Source organism: Syngnathus leptorhynchus, chromosome 1 (genome assembly GCF_054491065.1).
Source record: "Syngnathus leptorhynchus isolate UIUO chromosome 1, UIUO_Slep, whole genome shotgun sequence".
Lineage (NCBI taxonomy): Eukaryota > Metazoa > Chordata > Actinopteri > Syngnathiformes > Syngnathidae > Syngnathus > Syngnathus leptorhynchus.
This window is the reverse complement of record NC_141195.1, coordinates 6,851,629-6,871,919: the sequence shown is the minus strand read 5'-3', so window position 1 is coordinate 6,871,919 and position 20,291 is coordinate 6,851,629. Positions and strand designations below refer to the sequence as shown.

The 20,291-nt window shown below is 41.0% G+C and overlaps 1 protein-coding gene across 1 annotated transcript; it reads left to right on the top strand.

Moving 5' to 3' along the window:
* Positions 1-309: 309 nt before the first annotated feature.
* wnt7aa (wingless-type MMTV integration site family, member 7Aa) lies at positions 310-7,639 on the top strand. The gene is made up of 4 exons (XM_085905762.1): positions 310-641; positions 912-1,138; positions 3,917-4,188; positions 5,754-7,639. The coding sequence occupies exons 1-4, from the start codon at positions 571-573 to the stop codon at positions 6,234-6,236; spliced, it is 1,053 nt and encodes a 350-aa protein (XP_085761888.1). The 5' UTR covers positions 310-570; the 3' UTR covers positions 6,237-7,639.
* Positions 7,640-20,291: the final 12,652 nt, after the last annotated feature.

The window sequence follows — 20,291 nt, the reverse complement described above, 5'->3', positions numbered from 1 at the left end:
GAGAGAGAGAGAGAGAGAGAGAGAGAGAGAGAGAGAGAGAGAGAGAGAGAGAGAGAGAGAGAGAGAGAGAGAAGAATGAGAGAGAGAGAGAGAATGAGAGAGAGAGAGAGAATGAGAGAGAGAGAGAGAGAGAGAGAGAGAGAGAGAGAGAGAGAGAGAGAGAGAGAGAGAGAGAGAGAGAGAGAGAGAGAGAGAGAGAGAGAGATTCTTCCGTGGGGCCCCATGCAAGTCTCCCTCGGCCACGCCCACGGAGATGAGCGTGATATAAAGCAGAGAGGTGGTAGTAGCAGAAAAACTGTGAGATTTAGACCATCGCACATGTTCCCCACCTGAGGCTTACCTGTGGTGACATCATCATCATCGCAATGACAACAGGGCCCGGCGACGAGGGAGCCACCTAAAGGGATTTTGGCTCGATTTGGCAATTTAAGTGTTTCTTTTTCACTCCCCCAAATGTTTTTCCCGCTTGTGGACTTCCCTGTGGAGTTACCTGTATAGTGATCGATCGGAGTCTAAGCAAATCGAGTTCCTCCTCAGCTCCAACAGTCATTGCATGACAGTGAGGCCGAGATGAGTCGGAGAACTCGGCGCTGGATTTTAAGAGTTTTACTTTGTCTGGGAATTGTTTACCTGAAAATTGGGTGAGCTGCGCTTGTTTTGATACGCACCAAGCTGTTTGTTCATTCCTGTTTGTTATTGCGCTCACAAAAGCACCACTTTGTGCCTCCTGTTTGCAATATCACAACCAAGATTTTTTTTTTTTTTACACAATTGATGAATTGCATTATCGTTAGCGATCTGGTTTTGGTAATTAAGTGTTATTTACGGATTTTTTTTGGGGAAGTCGAATTGCACCTGCTTCTTAATTTAAGGGTAAAACTTTCAGTTCATCTTTTTTTTTTCCTCCACAGGGGCTTCTCGTCGGTGGTGGCCCTCGGAGCGAGCATAATCTGTAATAAAATCCCCGGTTTGGCCCCGAGACAGCGGATTATCTGCCAGAGTCGCCCCGATGCCATTATCGTCATCGGAGAGGGCGCGCAAATGGGCATCAACGAGTGTCAGTTCCAGTTCAAAAACGGCCGTTGGAACTGCTCGGCCCTGGGCGAGAGGACCGTCTTCGGAAAAGAGTTGAAAGTGGGTATGTTGCTATCTGTTCATGTTTGTTAACAATTCGAAAAATAGTCCGTTTCTGTGCGCAACTCTGCGCGCCTTTTGTGAAAGTTTTTTTTTTTTTTCCCCGACGTGAGCCTATAAACAAATTCCTGTTATATTAAATAAAAGTGAAGAATTGGAAAAGACATTGAAGCAAACGCAATGCAATGTAAACTAATATAACCGGTGCACTTTATCTCTAATACCAACATTTTAAATAGTCTTGTTACTTAATTATTTCTTGCTCATTCGCTTAATGTTGAGAAAAGCATGAAAGTGCAATTTATATTTTGGGGCACAAAACAACTGCTTGCTTAGATGGGAAGTTAATGTGTGTGGGTTTTTTTTTTTTGGTTGGGGGGGATCTCAGCTGCTCTATACAGACTTTTTACGGAGCATGTATATGGAGCCAAGATTGTAACAAAGCTCGTGCATAGTTGCAGCCTTTCTTTTCATCCCAGGCCGACTCTCATGAGACCCAGTTTGAGTGGTCTTTATCCCGTCTGCTGATGGGTGCTGCAGCTCCCACTGTAAGGGGACGTAGATGTTACCACGGGTATAAATTACAGTGAGAAAAGTACCATATTAGAGAAACTAGTTTGGCTCCAATGAGACAGATATATCCATCACAGATTGGATATTTGCTGTTGACGTTTTATGAAATGGTGTAGACTCTTTGAGACAGCAAAACTAGGTAGTCACTAATTTATTGTTGCTCAATATCACAAGGTGTCACTAGAAACGTAACACATTCGGCGCTATTGTAATCAAACAAAAAAATTCCAAATGGATTTTTACACAATGCACCAGCTGTGTGACACCATCTTGCATGGTTGATGGAAAGAAAAACTAATCCTGGTCATGCTGTCACTGGCATTTGAGAAGCTGTCCTTTTTATGAATGAGTTGTTTTGGCCAATCAAGAGTGCTGCCGTTGGCGTGAAAGTCTGCACCGCGTTCACGATTTGGACAGGCATAGCAAATAGATTGGTTTCACCGTTCAGATTAACCCAGAAGCCAAGTGGTTGCAAATGGAGGCCATTGTTGGCGCAAAGCCGAGGAGGGCTGTGTGACTCGCAGTTGTTCTCTTAAGAAGTGGGTAGTGCAAGGTGCATCGCATTGCTAAGCCTGAAGAATACCCTTATTTAGAAGAGGTCTAACTAGAAAGAAAAGGGATATTTTCACTACTAAATTCTAAATATCTTCCATCACTTACTCCAATCATATGAAGGGCTCCTACGGTTTGTTTGGGAGGACCCAGGCAAAGAAAAATGAACAGCATTGCACTCAGATGTGAATGAGTGCACCGGCACACCTTGTTTTTTGGCCCGGGGCCCATTTAAGTCTGTAAAAATGTCAACATAATTTATGCCTCGATATGAGGGGTTTTTTCTTCTTCTTCTATCTTTCCTTCAAAGATAGAAAGGTGGCACACTGCCAAGACATACCAGCTGTATGTGGCACTTCTGGTGCGCTTGGTGGCAGGGGGACACAAAAGAAAGTGATGATCTGAACAAAAAAAGCTTCTTTATGCAAATATTGATGGATATAATCTGGTTTTCATTTGAAACACTCAAACTCATACGTTCAATTTTCCATTGACGCATTTTTTAAGGCTCCTCTTTAGAGTTTTATATTTCACCCCCCCCCAAACGATTTGTCACACTCTGTCAGATTAACCTTTAGTTAATTGTCAATATTTCCGTGTGTGTAAATGATTTGTTCACTAGACCTGGTAGAGATAACGTCAGGATGGAGATGCTCATGTCTTATGAGTTTACACAGAATGTGTCATTTCACAATGGATCAATAGCTGTTCCCTTCCTGACAGCCCTCTTATTCATGCTGCTCTGTTGACTAAACTGCCAGCAGCCATTTTGGTTCACGGGTAGGACAGTTTCCAGGTCAGATTTCAAAACACTGTAGACTCTCAGGAATATGTCACTGACATCATAATGTCAACCCAAATACTGTTAATTCATAATCTCAAATCAATCTTTTAAAACCAAGCGCCCTCAGTAGCAACGGTAGAAAAGTGACAGCCCATTTAACACTGAATAGAAATTGTGATATTGTTATAATCATTACAATAGTAGGTGTTTTGTTGTAATGTGCCTTAGTGGTCCATGAAATTGATGGTACAAACATGCTTTAGTTCAAGATATGACATACTTTATGTTGCTATTGTTAGGTTCATCTCAATTGAATTCATTTGTGAAAATCGCCAAGATACTAAAAACAAACATACAAAGTAATACAAATGACCAAAACAAAACCGACTGAGATAAGCATGTAAGTTGATTAGACAATTAAAGCAGAAGTCAAGTAAAACAAATATTTATGAATATGTTCTATGCCCACACTAGTCTAAAGACAGCTTTGTGTTTGTGGAGTATAAATTAAGCAGCAACCATCTCGGGGGGGGGGGGGGGGCGGCCATTTTGTGTTTTATTGCCCCTTGCTGTCGACTGAAAATGGCATCACGGCACCTAAGGGCTTTGGTAACGACCAATTACGGTTCACCTGTTTTCTCCGTATGGCCATGTGCCATTCACAAGCCGAGCCCTTGTCATTTTCAGTCGACGAGTGCCAAAAGGCATCACAGAGACTTATGACCACTTTTACCGTTTAAACCAAGTTATGGCGTTTTCCTCAAACTCTGTGTATAGATCCGACAGTAAATTCCACTTCAGAGCTTTACGCCGCAAAATGAAGAGCCAAAACACATTCCTTACTCCAATGCATTTTCTTCTGTGCTTTTGAAGGGAGTAAAGAAGCGGCTTTTACGTACGCCATCATCGCAGCCGGGGTGGCCCACGCCATCACCGCCGCCTGCACTCAGGGCAACCTGAGCGATTGTAGCTGTGACAAAGAGAAACAGGGCTTCTACAGCAGGGACCAAGGATGGAAGTGGGGAGGCTGCTCTGCCGACATCAGCTACGGCCTCGGCTTTTCCAAAGTCTTTATCGATGCCCGGGAGGTCAAACAGAACGCGAGGACGCTCATGAACCTCCATAATAATGAGGTGGGACGCAAGGTAAGATTCAAAGTCATTGCTCCTTATTATTATTTTTTTTGGTGGGGTCTTGATAACCGCAGCGATCCGGAAACCTTTGCCAAGGAGGTGAGCATTGCCAAGGATCTGTGGAATGAAGGTGACTTTTTTTGGAAAAGAATTGTCAAAGTGGGAAAGATTGATTACAACCCAAATGACTGGACAGAAAACCCATGGACACTGTCCAAAAAGTGTGCCTTGCCAATTGGGTATTCGACAATTCCCTACATGTCTAACAACCCCTCTAAAATGATAAAGCGGTAGCTTTGTGCATGTTTGTGCACTACGGCGCAGCACCGATGTGTAATTCAATGGCTTCTTTCTTCATTCTTACTCGGAGACATGACTAAAATAATGATATACTTCCATTTTCGGCAAGAAACAAACAGCATTTGCAGCAAAGAGGCACCAAGACAGACAACAATTGTGCGACAGGATACAAAGAGGACAAACATAGCGTTCTCCCGCTCCTTTCAGCACGGGATGACAATGAGACTCCATTCGGTCTAAGAGGTTAAAGACCAAGTGCAGTGACGTGCCAAACAGCCAAAGAGGACCTGGTGAAGAATAAAAAGGAGCTTGGTTAACTCATATCCCCTCTTCCTTTCCCCGTGCCAGAAAAGCCTGATTCACACAACCGACACGTCCATCGCCTCGCCGCCTGAAAGAGCTCGCACACAATCGCCCTGAGCGGATCATTTTCTATGTGCGCGTCAGGGCCGTGAATCCAAATTGGCTTTTCTGGACAGCAAATTTGTCTTCCAGGAAACATTGAGCAGCGGGTTTTGTTCTGTTTTGCTAATAAAGGGGCTCTCTGTTTTGATAGCAACCCCCCCCCCCCTCCTTTATTTATGCTAATCAAACGCTGCGACGCCGAGCAGGAGCTCCCCGAGTCCGATCCTCCAGACAAAAGCTGTCACAAGTGTTGGTCACACGGCAACTGATGGATTAGGGTGGTTGAAGCGGGCAAATTCATCAAGTATTTTGGAGTTTTAATCTCAGGGAAGAACATTTGGCCACAAGTTTGAGCTACCATAGTCAAAAGTCTTATCACGAGCTGACTCACATTCACCTTGTTAAGAAAATTCCCGTTGCAGTCAAAAGCGCTCCTCATTGTCATCAGACCAGGCTTTAGCAGTAATCCCAGTCACTCTGCGCCTCGAATACTCACTCTTGACATTTGTGTGTTGTGTGGTGACTACACACACAGGGGCTGACACCTGATACTTTATTTTGGCTTCCGTGCGGACGTTATAACGCAGCAATGCGATGGGCTTCCATTTAATCCCCAACTGCAGGCTGCTCGCTTGCCGAGTTGTCACTGAGTTGCACATTATAGACAATCAATAATTCAGTTGAAAAATGATTGCACTAATATCAGAGGTAAATCTTTCCAAGTTTGCCTTTTTTGGAGCACATCAGGGTTCCACAATAATAATAATAATAATTATCATTATGATTATAATAATTATTATTAGTATTATTAGTAATATAAAATAACAAAATAATAAAATAATATTTTAATATAGCATTTTTTGTGTTTCTAGGTCCTGGAGAAGAACATGCGACTGGAATGCAAGTGTCATGGAGTGTCGGGCTCCTGCACCACCAAAACCTGCTGGACTACACTTCCCAAGTTCCGCGAGCTTGGCTACATTCTCAAGGAGAAATATGCCCACGCGGTGCACGTGGAACCGGTCAAACCCAGCCGCAACAAGCGCCCCAAATTCCTCAAGATCAAGAAGCCATATTCATACCGGAAGCCCATGGATACAGACTTGGTGTACATAGACAAGTCACCTAACTACTGCGAGGCGGACATGGTGACGGGCAGCTTGGGGACACAAGGGCGTGTGTGCAACAAGACTATGATGCAGCACATCAGCGGCTGCGACTTGATGTGCTGCGGCCGCGGCTACAACACGCATCAGTACTCCAGAGTGTGGCAGTGCAACTGCAAGTTCTTGTGGTGCTGCTACGTGAAGTGCAACACGTGCAGTGAGAGGACAGAAGTGTACACGTGCAAATGAAAAATATTTATTGGACGGTGCTAGCATGCGTGTTGTCGTGAACGCGTGTCTTTTTTTGGGGGGGGGGGGTTCCGCCGACTTACTGGATCCCGTTGCTGCATGAGGAACTGCCGCTAGGCTGCGGACTTTGGGTCAGTCGGGTGAAACACTGGAAAATCTGCACATTGCGTGCGTGCAACTGAAGCACAAAGACCGGACGGACGGACGAGACACGTAGCGACGGCGAGAAACGGAATACGGCGCCCGTGATGGCTGACCCGTGCACACTGCTGTCTTTCACACATGGAAGAACTCAGCCATGTGGAATATTTAACATACTGTTTTATAGAATGGAGATAATTAATATTAATTTATTGGATAAGAACTACTGATTTTGTCTATTTTTTGGGGTCACAAATAACTAAATGTTGGGAGGGTTTAGTTTATTAAAGGGACCGTGGACTGTTAACACACTGGATTTTGGATCCACCTGGAATCAGTCACTCATATTAACTTGTGACCCTCTTGTGTCTTGCCCCCCTGTTTGCTGCTAGTCCTGAGAATCCCCTTTTCTTTTTTAGGTCAGAGCTTCAAAAACACGGGCACATTTTCCACATTTGCTAAATATTGGTTCATAGAGTATATTTTGTAAGAGCCTATTTTTGTATGAATGTCTTATTTATATGATAATATTCAACGTTAAGCTCGGACACCTGTCTGTAAAAAGCTGATCTATATGTAAGTTTGCCCCTGTTATCACTGCCATGATTGTGTAGTGTGAGTTATAGAAGCTGTTTCTGTTGTTTACTGCATTTCATGACTACTACTGATGGAATACAGGAGCGGAATAACACCAACTAAGCATGATTTCATTTTTTGTTTCATCTAACAAACACTTTTTCAGTCATGCACTTGCTTTGCTTTCATGCAATGTCATAATCTTACCATAAAATGTTGGAAACCATTGCGAAGCATTATTTCCCATTTTATGGTCAATAATAGGAATGGCCCCCCTGGTTAATTCATAAATATAGCTATACATTTTTTCTAATTCAGTGGATTCCAAATTCTCTTCTTTGTAGATTTTCAATTTTTTAAGAATACAGTTTATTTATTTTCATAGGAAGGGACGAACCCTGTTTTTAGTGGAAAACATATATTGGAGGTTTATTTCAATGGTCATCAATCATATGCGAATTTTGACTACTTGGGGGTTGACCCAGTCCTTATCCCCTTCAAATGGTGGGGTTACATGTATCATTCTAAGATGTGATATCACCTTTCACCTCTAAATGGCAGACATAATTTAGTTGTACTGCCCTCTACTACAATATGTGTAATTTTGCTGATTTGGAATCATATGCGGAACAAACATTCTTGAAATTTTGAGGAAGTTGATTTTTGTGCAAAAAAAAAAAAGCACAATGAGTTTTTGTGCTTAATTTTGGTTGATTGTTCAGCAGTTGCGCCATGCTTGATTATTTTTATTTTTTTGTCCCCAGTGAAACAAAATCCCAGTATGTGATTCTTTCCAATTGTTTTTGTCAAAGGCGCCATCATTTTATGCATACATTGAAAAATGTGTTATGAAAAATGAAATATTAAGCATATATTTTGTCCGTATTTAAATTGACATTTGTCTTATAGCTGGTTTGAAACTGCGTGGTCCTATGTGGCCCCCAAGTAGCGCCGATAAAAAATTCTAGCCCCCACTATCATTTAAGTTTCCTTCCCCTGTATAAGTGATCATCTAATACTTCAACTTTTATTACAAACATTATGTACCCATTAAATGGTGATCAATTGTGATTTAATCATTAGTTTAACTATCAGATGAACGCAGGAGTTAATTATTAATCCTCCTCAGTCATTCAGATATCACCATGATGATAAATCCTCGCATGTCGCAATGCCTACGTGTACAATAGCGACCTAAGAAAGAGATGTTCTGTGTGAGAGGGGGAAAGTTATTCAGTCTTAATTGAGGGCCCATCTTGCAGACTGGGAAGTGGTTGAACGTGTTTAGAGGAGAACAAGTGTTTGTGCTCTAATAGCAGGGTACCAGTGTAATTGATGGGACTAGTTGGGCCAACTGTCACAGTGATGGCTTGCTCAGTTGGGGGAGTGGAAGCTGTCAGGTGATAGATGACTAGCACATCTGCTTCATTCACTTCTGGGCGACTCGTTGCTACAACAACCTCAGCGCTGCTCAGAAAATGCGGGGCAGTCTCCAAGAGAGGCCGGCCGACGCTTCAGGGAAATGTTAACGATGCCGGAGCCCACGGTCGTTACGGATTCCACTCTCATCGGCATGGGAGTGGAACAGAGACCGACTTAAGGTCTTGATGGAAAACCTGCTCCCGCTCATTTTTCAGGACAGATAAATGGACCATGTAAAGGTTTCACCTTTGTTGCATTTCTTAGCAATTTCCTCGGGTTGATTTAGTGTTTTGGCCATATCGTGTGTCTTTGCCAACCGCCCCGGAGGAAGAAAGATGGAAACAATAACCAAGGCTTGTCACTTTTGACAAAAGACGCTCATGATATTCAAACAAAAGCTTCATGTAAGCTTAGGAATATCAGGTTAACCCTAAGATAAAGTTTTGCATGCATCACATTACCCCATGAACGTATGTCCTCACTATTGCTTGCGGCATTCAAAATGTGTGAATGTGAGCGTCAAGAGTTGATTGTGGAATGCTTGTATTATAAAACCTAAAAAAAAAAAAAAAAGCTTAAAAAATGTACTTTCATCACACAAGCTTCAATGGTAAAGTAACTTTGAGTTCAAAGTGATGCTGTCATTTAAGTAAATAACAGTTCTTTTAACTATACCTAACTTGGAACTTGGAAATTATTTAACTTGGACACGCTTGGTACTAGCCGCCATGCATTAGCAACCTACTAGTTAAAGTTGGCAATGCTAAAGTTTTGAAAATGTATAGTTACTTTGAAAACAAAAAATGATGCCTAATAGCCGTACGTTATTGTTTTTAACTATCTCCACATCAAGCATCTTGATAGTTGTAATTAAACATAAGAACTGTTTAACTTGATAGACCGCTGCTAGTTTGGTGGCTGAAAAGTCGTGTTTGAAGCACCAGTTCATTATTTGTGCTTTTGTTTTCAAATGATTTCAAAATGTGACAACAAATGAATCCAACTTCTTTTAGGGTGTCAACAAATGTGTATTTTGATTAATAATAATAATAACTTGCTGCTTAAATGATCTCGAATGTGTTGTTCGAAAGCAACAGAACACTTTTGGGTTCTTTTGAAATTCGTTAAATCCATATGATATCAATAATTTCAATGGTTTCCGCCATGAAACCTTCAACAGTATTCTTTTAATAGTCCGTCGTAAATAAAAACACGCTGTGGTTAGCTCCCAATGATCCACCGTCGATTGCATCTGCACAAAACAGAAACCGCACAAAGGCCACAGAGGCTTTATCCCCACAAAATGGCACCTCCTTTGATATTACATGCCCCGCGCAATCACTGACATGCTAATTATACTGCGAACACTGTTTTTCCCAAAACAGGATTGAGTCCATGCCAAGATCCTCAGGGGTGTAATATCCATGTTACTGTGAGGCTCTCCCTTGCAGCACTTATGTTTGTCAAAACACGCTGGCTTTTGGAAGTGGTCTGAAGAATTATGCTCCGTTTAGCCACGAAGCCTTGCTGGTAGTTAACATCAGAGGTACTCAATCTTAAAAACGCTCAGCGAATTGTAAAGATACATCTGTGATGTAATTGAATTGACCGCTCACGTGTCAACATCCGCCGCCGCTTCAGTCAAACGAGTGGAGCGCATTAAAGACAATAATTGAAAGGAGGAGGAGGAGGAGCGAGAAACCGCACGCTCTCATTTCTTTCTCCACTTTGCTCTCTCTCCGCCATAAATCTTGTGACACATGATTATGTCAGTCATACTTTTGTCTTGCCTCTGGTTGAGACACGCACAAGCACCTGAGCACGGCACAGTAAATTGCAGAGCACAAAGTTGTCTTTATGTGATTCCAGAGATACTGTGAGGAGCTGCAGGAGTTCATTCATGCACTCTCTTAACAGCAAGGCTGTTTGAGGCACGGAGATGGAAGCCAGAGATAGTGGACAATCTGCACTCCCGCCAAGCGAGATGCACAAGGCCTTGCCAGGTCTATCTGACTTCCCATACTCTATCTTGATTTTTTGCATGTAAACAAAGTGGTCAAATAGCTTCAAGGTATTGTCAGTGGCATTAAGGCACCTACAAAGAGCTGTGTGGGGGGATTGTCTGGAAGCTTTTCATAATGAGTTGAAGCAACATACCAGTCCTTGTTGTGCAGCCTTTGAACGCTCTGAAAACAAGCGTGGCTGTGTGTTTCAGAAATGACATGAGAACTTGGATTGGTGGCTTTTGTCAGAATGGATTTGAATGATACTGTTCTGTTTTATTCATTAAGGAATAAGGGCAAAGTGAAGGGGGCCCTCATACCCGCCCCGCCCCTCCCCTCTTGCACAGGACGGCACCTGAGCTAAGCTTACAGTAATCCTCCAATGTCTCCGGCGTTATGACACGGGATGTTTAGAATCAAAACAGCAAACTCACTACAGACCTCTGCGGATGCTTATAGGCAACATCGCTGATCGTCATCAGACGTGGTAACAGACAGCCACCCACATTCCTATGCTCAACGTGCTCAGTTCAATTCCTATCGCCTTCCAGAGAATTAGCAGTCCTGTAAACGCTCAATTGCTTTTATTGAGCAATCCTCAGGTGAAGGTTTAGAAAAAGAGAATATTGCCGAACCTTCATTTTCTGTCTGGTAAATATTGAAAGTAGGAAAAAAAAATCCCCCAAAAATATTTCAACCTCCATTTTCCTCCTAGTAAATATTGGAAAAAAAATCTGAAAAATATTTTAACCTTCATTCTCCCCCTAGTAAATATTGGAAGTAGAAAAAAAATCATTAAAAAAAAACATTTTGACCTCCATTTTCACCCTAGTAAATATTGGAAGTTGAAAAAAAATCATATTTTTATAAAAGAAAAAAAATATATGATTTTTATGCTTTTATAGTGATGCAGGAGGCAAACATCAACAATGAAAAGATGCACAAACAAGTCGCCGGGAAGTCAACAGTGGTGTACTTTCCTAATGGTGTCATAGCTTCCAGGCTGAACAGTTCAGAAGGAGTTCCGATGAATTCTCTCTTCCAGCATCTTCCAACCTGTCCAGACATGCTCCAAATGTATCATTGCAGAAAGCCATGAAACAATTTGAGCTGGTGCTGCCAGTTTAAATAACTAAACCATGTGGTCAGAGCTATTATATCATTAATCTTCTGCCTTTGCTCCACTCATGCCTTGCCAAGATGTGGGAACACCCTCACTTTCAACCCAAAGACGTAAAGAGATACCTGAAAGTGCTCCTTTTGATATGTATCCCACAATGCTGGTCACCAAAGTGTTTTGAAGTCAGTGCCGCAAACCTTTTCAAGCACGTTATCGCCCTTTCATTTCCTGACGCTGAATCAAGAGGCGGCTACGCACGGAACGTTTGCTCTGCGACGTCAAATGCCGATGATTCAAATGTGCTCAAGTTTTATATCTCGGTGGGACTATAAATAGCAGTCAGTGTTGGGTGTAAACAAAGATGTCCGACAGGTAATATCTCAGGTCGTACCTATAGTAATTCGTTTTTCATAGGAATTAAAATAAGCGGTCATGTAAAGTGCCCCCGAGTGGCCCCCGGGTCACCGAGGTCATTCGGTGACAGTTGCGAGATGAGGCGGTGACAGTGCTAGATGATGCTGCGGTTCAGCAGCGGGGCAAAGGTTTGTCTGTAGGGCAGGGGCGCACAGCTGGATGCTCTGCTCTGAGGTCAGCTTCAGTGATGGTAATGAGATAAAGAATAGCACAAAAGGGAAACGGCAGAAAGAAAGCGACACAATCGAGAGACGCTCACTTTGTCTTTTGTCAATTTGGAGAACCTCTACATCTACAGTAGGTTGATTTATGATTATTGTTTGCCCTCAAGATAAACAAATGGGCGTGTCTCCTCTCTGCCGCGTTAAATCTAAAAAGAAAATTGGGAAATTGTTTGGTTTTTATTCTTTAGAGGCAACAAAAGTCATTTAGATCTGATTGATCATTTTGTCCGCTAAGTATTGAAGTCAAGAGTATGCAACTCATCTCAACCTAATTGAACTATTTTATTGCACACTTTAAAAACAACCACAGTGGTGTACATAAAGTAATAATCAGGCATAAAAAACAAAATACAGTGGGAAGTATAAATTACCAACATAAAAATAGTAAACATAATAAAACACTAAAACAACGCTGAGTCTCATGCTGAGTCGAAATCCAAAGAATGGTAAAAAAAACAAAACGTTTTCGTATTGCCTAACCAGAGGTCCCTCTGAGGCTCCGTGTAGTGTTTTGTCCACTGACCTCTGCTCAAAGGTAAATTTAAAGATAACCAAACAAATAGTACAATTAACTCTAAAATGTACAGGGAGCCAATTAAGGGAGGCCAGAAATTGAGCCACGTTCTCTTTCCGACAAGCTTCAGTCAGGAGGTGAGCAAAGAGAGCAGCAGCTTTTAGGGAGAAAGTGGAGACATTTCAGAGAGCCTGGCTGACTCCAAATTCAAATCCAAGGACAGTAATCCAGCAGAGATGTAACAAAGGCGTAGATTCATGTCTCATCTCTTCTCTCATCTGTCATCTCATTCCAAAAACATGCACGTTAGAATAACTGAACACTCGTTTTTAGGTCGGAATGTGTGTAAGAATGTTTGATTTGGTAAAGCAACACAAAATTAGTTCAAGCAATGGAGGGAGGTCCAAACAGCATCAAGTGACTTGACGCCGCCGGTAAAGGAGGCCATCTCCACCTACAGTTAGCAAGCGGTACTAGTAAGAATCCTTCTCACTGGACATTAAAGTCTATTATTCCTCCTGATTTTGACTCTTGTGATAGATAGCCTTTCTGATTGAGATATAAAACGGGAATACACAGTGAAAATGTGACAGGTTGCCTAATGACAGGTTTATCTTGAAGGGAGATGGAGACAAAAATTACCTCAGAGCTTCAGCAGACTTGCTGTACACCCCAAGAACAGTCTCAGCTCACCAAGTCTATACGGATTTGTCCTGAGGGAAATTCCTTTCTACCAATGTCCCTTTTGGAACAGACTGTTGTTGTCAGTTGTAGGCTCATCATAATCGAAAGAATTCTACACAAAAGCAAAGACAAAGCAAAGTTGAGTTCTACTGTACATTATAGAAAACACTCGCCCCTCCTTTGAAGGGTTTTTCAGAGCCAGTTGGGCAGGTTTTCTGAAGTTACGTGAAAATGGCCTTCAGTCGCTGCGGGGTCTTAACTGCACAAAAGACACCCAAATTACGTGTACGAGTGTGTGGAAATGAAAGAAGAAGTTCAAAATGAAAATTGTTAGCAACTAAGAAGTTCAAATCAAAATGAAAATTGTTAGCAACCGAGAAGTGGGTGTCTTCGCCTTCAGCGGTGAGCATCTTTGCGGCACGTTGAACAAGTCTTTCATCATTTGTTTTGAAATTGTGCGGGATTTCACCTTAAATCCTTGTGATCAATCAAAAGCTTTCAAAAACAAGCCTTGGGCGAGACGCTCAGGAAAAACCCTGCTGCTTTCACGCCAAGGAGCAGATGTTCTGTAGAGCCACCCTTGCCTCAAGTTTTGTCAACAGTGTTGAGCGTTCCTCCCGCACATTCAACTAATTGCATTGCTCCAAATCGGCTCATCGGGACATGATCGGAAGCCGTCGGGGTTTCGATAGACTTTGGTGAGAGCGCAATCTCCACAAAATCCGACAAACCTCCCAGATGCGGTTATATCAACACCTCTTTTATCACCTGAAGAGAGTCATCAAGTAAGCTATGACAGTAATTCAAAGTGAGAGGGCCACACTGACAGAGAAGTATCATCCTAGCATGGATGAATGCGATTGACTCACTGAGTGCACATGCAGATATTTTGGGACGGTGCATTTACTGAACAGATTTCGCTCTTTCGACTTGAAAGGCAAGCAGCACATTCCTTTACAGGTGTGTGCCAACCTGCGTAACTGTATTTGCACATACAAGATTCACGTGGAGGCTAAATGGCATTCAATAAGTGGCCACCTTCCATGATGCGACCTCTTACATCAACACCCAGCCAGGTGATGATTTAACATCAAAACCTGCAGATGTTCATTCCCCGGTCGGCTTAGGCAAACAATCTGATTAAACGTGTCAAGAACAGTCACAGTTGACACTAATGTGATAATCAAGTGTTTAAATGCAGCTTTTTCCAAGTATAGTTTGATGGAGTTGTTTAAGTTTTGTTTGGGGCGCTCTTGGATTTTGGTAGACGGGACAAAAAGTGTTCATTATGGTGAAACCTGCAAATTAAATTGTGGTAAACTTCTTCAATTACCTATTCCATATTGTTTGTAAAGGCATACCTGTTGTTATGAGCATGTCTCAACTGCACCGCACATGCTAATTATGACAATTTTTACCCATCTGCTAGAAAGAAAAAAAAAGACAAGCAATGTTATAGATACACTCCACATCAGTCAGTCGGGGACAGCATTTCAGAGAGAGTACAAGCCATACTATTTGCAAGAAAGAACATCATTCTTGCCTAACATGATCTTGGGTTATATTTTTTTTTGTTAGAGCGAGCTCCTTAATATGCAAATGCATTTTCAAAAATACTTTCAAAACAGCAAATTTTAATCAGAGATGGCTGTATGTGTCTTTTATTTATTTATGTATATAGTATTTTTGATGCTGATTTCTTCTTTTAGATGTCTTTTTCTAGCATAATAGCATAGCATTTAATTTTTTGTTTTTAAATTTTAATTCAGAAGTATCATTTTGCAGCTATATCCATATATAGGCACACTTTTATGATTATTATTATTATTATTATTGTCACCATTAATAATAATTATAATCTGATTTGATATATCTTTATTTCAAACATATTTAAAACATGAAATAGGAAAAAAAAATAAAACGAGTAACACTTGAAAGTGCCATATCTAAGTCCGTGAAAGAAACAAATAAACAAAAGAACAACAAACTGAAAAAGAAATACATAACAAAGAATGCTCGAAAAGGAGTAGGAGAAAGCATAGCTTTCTCACTTAATCCATTAAACTAATAATTCAACATCATAATCAATAAAATAAATAAAACTATAAAAAGAATGATAATAACAATAATACCTAATATGCTAGCTAGAGGAAAGAAAAATAAGGGCCAGATAAATTTGTCATACATAGCTGTATATACATTTATGCCCACTTATTCTATTTTAGGCTTGTGCTTCTCGAAGACTGGAAGTCTTGTGGGAATCCCTAGACAATCCCAAACATGCCACAGCAAAGTCTCAAGCCATTTCACGATCACACCGTGAAGAAGAAAAATGTGTTTTGAAATAACAAACACTTGAAGTCAACTCACAACTTGGATGACATTGTTTCTTCCACAGCAAGCCTCAACTCTTCATCCTACAACTCATTGCTCACCCAAAGAAAATGTATTGCCCTCACTTATACTCAATTAGTGTGGACAGTAAGCATTGCATAGCTGTTCGTGGCAAGCGGTTTTGTGTGGAATGCCAGGCACTAGCTGTGGAGGTGGCATTGTACAAGCAGTGGCAAATACTTCCCAGCACAAATATGCTAGTTTAATAAGTGCTGCTCTCAACAACGTGATACAATTAAAATGCTAATAAAACCTGAACTAGAAATGCCATTCTTAGCACATTAAGAAGCTCACAATGGCCAACATGCTGTGTCAGCATGTTTAAAACAGCACAAAGGAATAATTTTGTTCATTTCATAGTTTGGGAGTATAACTTGCATTTAATTGACTGGTGAATTGATATCAATGATAAGAAACATGCTTTTGCTTTTTCTGATACATTATTGTGATCAGAGGTGGGCACTTTACTTCACCCTTTATACTTGACACTTGCATCCTTGTCTATTGTAATTATAATAAGTGAATAATAACATGTTGTTTATATTTGAATTTGAAGTCTTTGTATTACAAAAATTATCCTACAACAGGACGAATTTGCGGCCCATTTGTGGTGAACTCATATCTTACAATTTAATATTTACTGTTTTGTTTAACTGAAAGGGCAAAGATGCTACGACATATGCCTATGGGCTCGTCATTAGTGTGGTGGTTTTTCGCTATAAATAAATTCCAGAAATTAGATAGATATGTGCCCGCAAGAAAGAAATGAATCCTGTTATTACCATTGATTTTTTTTTTTAAACGCAAGAGCGTAGCCATCATTTCAGAAGTGAGAGGGGCACACTCTCCCCTGCATTCAAATATCCATTCTGTGTCAACACTGAACAGAAACTTGTGTTTAAAAACCCCCCAGAAAAAACACATTTTGAACAATTTTTCAGCAAATATTTTTCCAATGCCTTTGATTTCACCTTCCAATTGTAAATATGTTGTTAGTAGCCCCACAATATAGATATATATATTTTTTAAACCACTATACATGACATATGTAGTGTATATGTGATCAAATGTCTGTGCGACTTTGTGTGCCCTGCGATTGGCTGGCAACAAGTTCAGGGTGTCCCCCGCCTAATGCCCTATGACGGCTAGGATGGGCTCCAGCACGCCCGCGACCCCCGTGGGGACAAAGCGGGACAGAAAATGGATGGATGGATGGATGTCTGTGCGACGACTAATTACCATCCATTCAGGACAGCTCAGGAAAATGCAATATGACACGTTTTTAAAAAAAAAAGTAGCGAAACAAACACGAAAATCAGATCAAATGCAGCTGTTTGAGACCGCAAAGATCCACGTTCTAATCGTGAGCACCTTTTGAAATGATTTCAAGTCATCAGCTCTTGTGGGAACAAGTCTGAAGATAACCCTTCCAGGAAGCCCATATTGGAGTCAATGAGGCAGAGGGGAAGAAAAACACAGAAAACGCAGCCCCGCAGGGAAAAATCTGAATAGACCATGCAAACAGGAAAATGGGCCATCATTAAATGGAAGAGAAGGAAAATGTAAATGACCAGAAGCCATTGCGCCTCAAATCATGATGAGCCGATTAAAACCTGACACACAATGACACGTGTGTTGACACTCTCAATCAAAGATAAGCGCTGAGTAAACAAGAAACCATTAGATAGAAAAAGAATTCAAGGCCCACTTTCCTCATGATCACACTGATTTTCCACCAGGGGGAGCTGTTTCCTCTTACCTCGTGATGAGTCATCAAAAGAACAAGATCCCGCATCTCCAGGAAAGTATATACTCGTCGCACAATTCGTGCCTGTCGATGTTGACATGTCATGTACCATCTAAACCAGGGGTCACCAAATCCGGTCTTCAAAGGCCCCCCTATCCAACTTGTTCTCGATGCATCCCCACTGCAACCTTTGAGGATCGGAGTTGGTGACCCCTGATCCAAACAGACCGCACAGATTTTAGATTTAACTACACGCTTCATCTGATTACATCAGATGGTTGGAACCTCCCTCTGCGTATTGTACAGGGGTCCACACACAGCTCTCATTTTGTACAATTCCAAAGTAAACTGGCACTATTACTTGTTTCAAATATCTTTTCTTGCAAGCTATGATGATATTGGGCAATATTTCCCAGACATGATCTGAAATGACTATTATTGGGAAGTAAAGGACACACCTCGTGTTTTGAGGCCTACAACAGTCATTTAAGTTGGAAAAACATTAAAAATATAAATTACCGACATTTATGATTTAAGTTGGAAAAGCGTTAAGAATATAAATTACCTACATTTATGGAGACAATTTGGTAGTTTTTACTTCCAGCTTTAAATTGGGGTTCAAGGGACAAATTCCAATTTTTTAACAGTGAAAAAATAATAATTATAAAATAAACATATATATATATATATATACACACACACATCTATATTTTATTGTGCCATATTATTTTATATTAAAATAATACAGACACACATCATAGATTGACTTGCTGTCAATCAAGCGATATTAAATCTCCGTGGAACTACTCCAGACATCCTTATGCCAAGAAATTGGACACATTTTGCTCATGCGCAATTTTTAGCTGTGCAGGAGAGTTTCGATCAACAAATGCCTCCTGCTCATCTCCGATCAACTAAATGCATGAAGAAAAAAGATGAGACCTTTTGATTAGACTCTTTTAAATCAGGCAGAAAGGAATGCATACTGACTCTCAACTCGCCTTGGGGCCTCAGCCTGCACCTAGCACGTTTTTTTTTTTTTTTTTTTTTTGAACTGTTAAACAGCAGTGCGGCACTCAGTGGATCATAAACAGCTATTATAGCGTAATTCCAAATCCATAAGAGTGTGTTTCTGTTTTCATATTGTCTCAAATAACTGAATTATGGCTTGAAATATTCTTTGAACATGCTTGCAATAGATAAAAACATTATATGCGCCTACTTTAGACAAGAAAAAAAAAACCTTTGTTATCTTCACGAATTACCCCGTGATTACTGCTATTTGATCTTTGCGCAATGGTGATCCTCACATGCCGGAGTTGACTTTTTTAAAATCCCATAATCGACCCGATTTTGAAGCGATCCCCTTGTTGTCTGTATGAAAATACATACATGCAAGTGGAGGCATGAGTGTGTGTCTGCACACTTTCATGAACATGTCACTCGAAATTCTGACCTACCAAGAAGATAGAACAACATAAACCAAGAATATACCCAAGCATTCATAAATGTATTGATCCTTTTATGAAAATACGATTGGTGATAAAAAAAAAAAGCATCATCTCAAAAAATAAAAGGCAAGGTGGATGGCGGCCTTATTCTCTCTGCTTAATAAAAACAAGATAATTTCGATAAGATAATAAGTTTTGAAACTCCTAAAAGCTCCTTTCTCATAAATAGTGTGAGTTCTTGGAATTAGATCAATGACATTGACCCTGGATGAGCATGACAAAGGTAGAAAAGCTTTTGTGGCTTAGGAATGGCAGAGTAGGGACACCTAACATAGAATTAGATGCAATTATGAAAAAATGTCTTCAGGCCCAAGAGGTGCATGCATGTGCGAGGGGAACCGAGCAGGCTGTCTTCATTTCACGCTGCCCCCAGGTGCTGAGAGGATACAGCACTTCTTTTCATATTGGCAGCTGTTTGATCAAACTAGCAGTCACAGCATAGCTGCAGGTCTCAGCGAAAAGTTCTGTTCGGATTCAAAGGGAGACCAAAAAGACCCACTCCGGGCTCTTTTCACTAAAGCAGCTGAATTACTCCTTTGAGCTCAGATCATGGACTTTTTTTTTTTTCTTTTTCTTTCAGTAGCCACTACAAATACTGCCGTTGTTTTGCCTGTTGAGTATTTCCACAATCACGATAATATTTTCCAGCAAGGGTGTGAAATGCAACTGTGAAGGCATCTGATAGCGAGTGTGTACATTGATTGTAACTGATAGTGTTCTCGGCGCTTTGTGGGAAATAAAAGAGAACCGAGAACGAGCAGATGGAGTGAAAGGAAGTGTAGCTTTTGCACAGATGCGTTGTGTGTGTGTGTGTGTGTGTGTGTGTGTGTGTGTGTGTGTGTTGATCGCCATGCAGAGTGCCACAGAAGATAGATGACTGATAATCAAGACTTGTGTGTATGTGTGCGTACACGATGTGAATGACTGCACAACAAAGAGTCCGAATGGATTTTCGTCGGAGCTCAAACGGCGATGACGCTGCATTCCGCGAGCTTTATGATGTGAAACACCAAAGGAAAGGAAACAATGATGGCATTCATAGGATGTCATTTTCTTCAACTTTTATCTGAGGAATTTGTTGAGTATTCCTCCTGTTTCCATCATGTAATGTGTGCACCTTGTCCAAAGTGGGCTTTGAAAGGAGGATCTTACTATTTTGGTTGGAGGTCATAGTTACAAGGCTCATTATACGCACTGTGGAGACAGGAACTGAAAGAAATTCGAAGCACGGCTTCCGATGTTGCTATATCGCTTTACAATATTTTGCAGTGTGTCTTCATTCAAAACATTTTCCGTTTAAGCTCA

Excerpts from the sequence above, each read along its gene's own strand:
- wnt7aa (XM_085905762.1), top strand. The coding sequence starts at position 571 with ATGAGTCGGAGAACTCGGCGCTGGATTTTAAGAGTTTTACTTTGTCTG. Across the intron at positions 642-911 it reads ATTGTTTACCTGAAAATTGG|GGGCTTCTCGTCGGTGGTGG; the intron begins GTGAGCTGCGCT and ends TTTCCTCCACAG. Across the intron at positions 1,139-3,916 it reads CGGAAAAGAGTTGAAAGTGG|GGAGTAAAGAAGCGGCTTTT; the intron begins GTATGTTGCTAT and ends GTGCTTTTGAAG.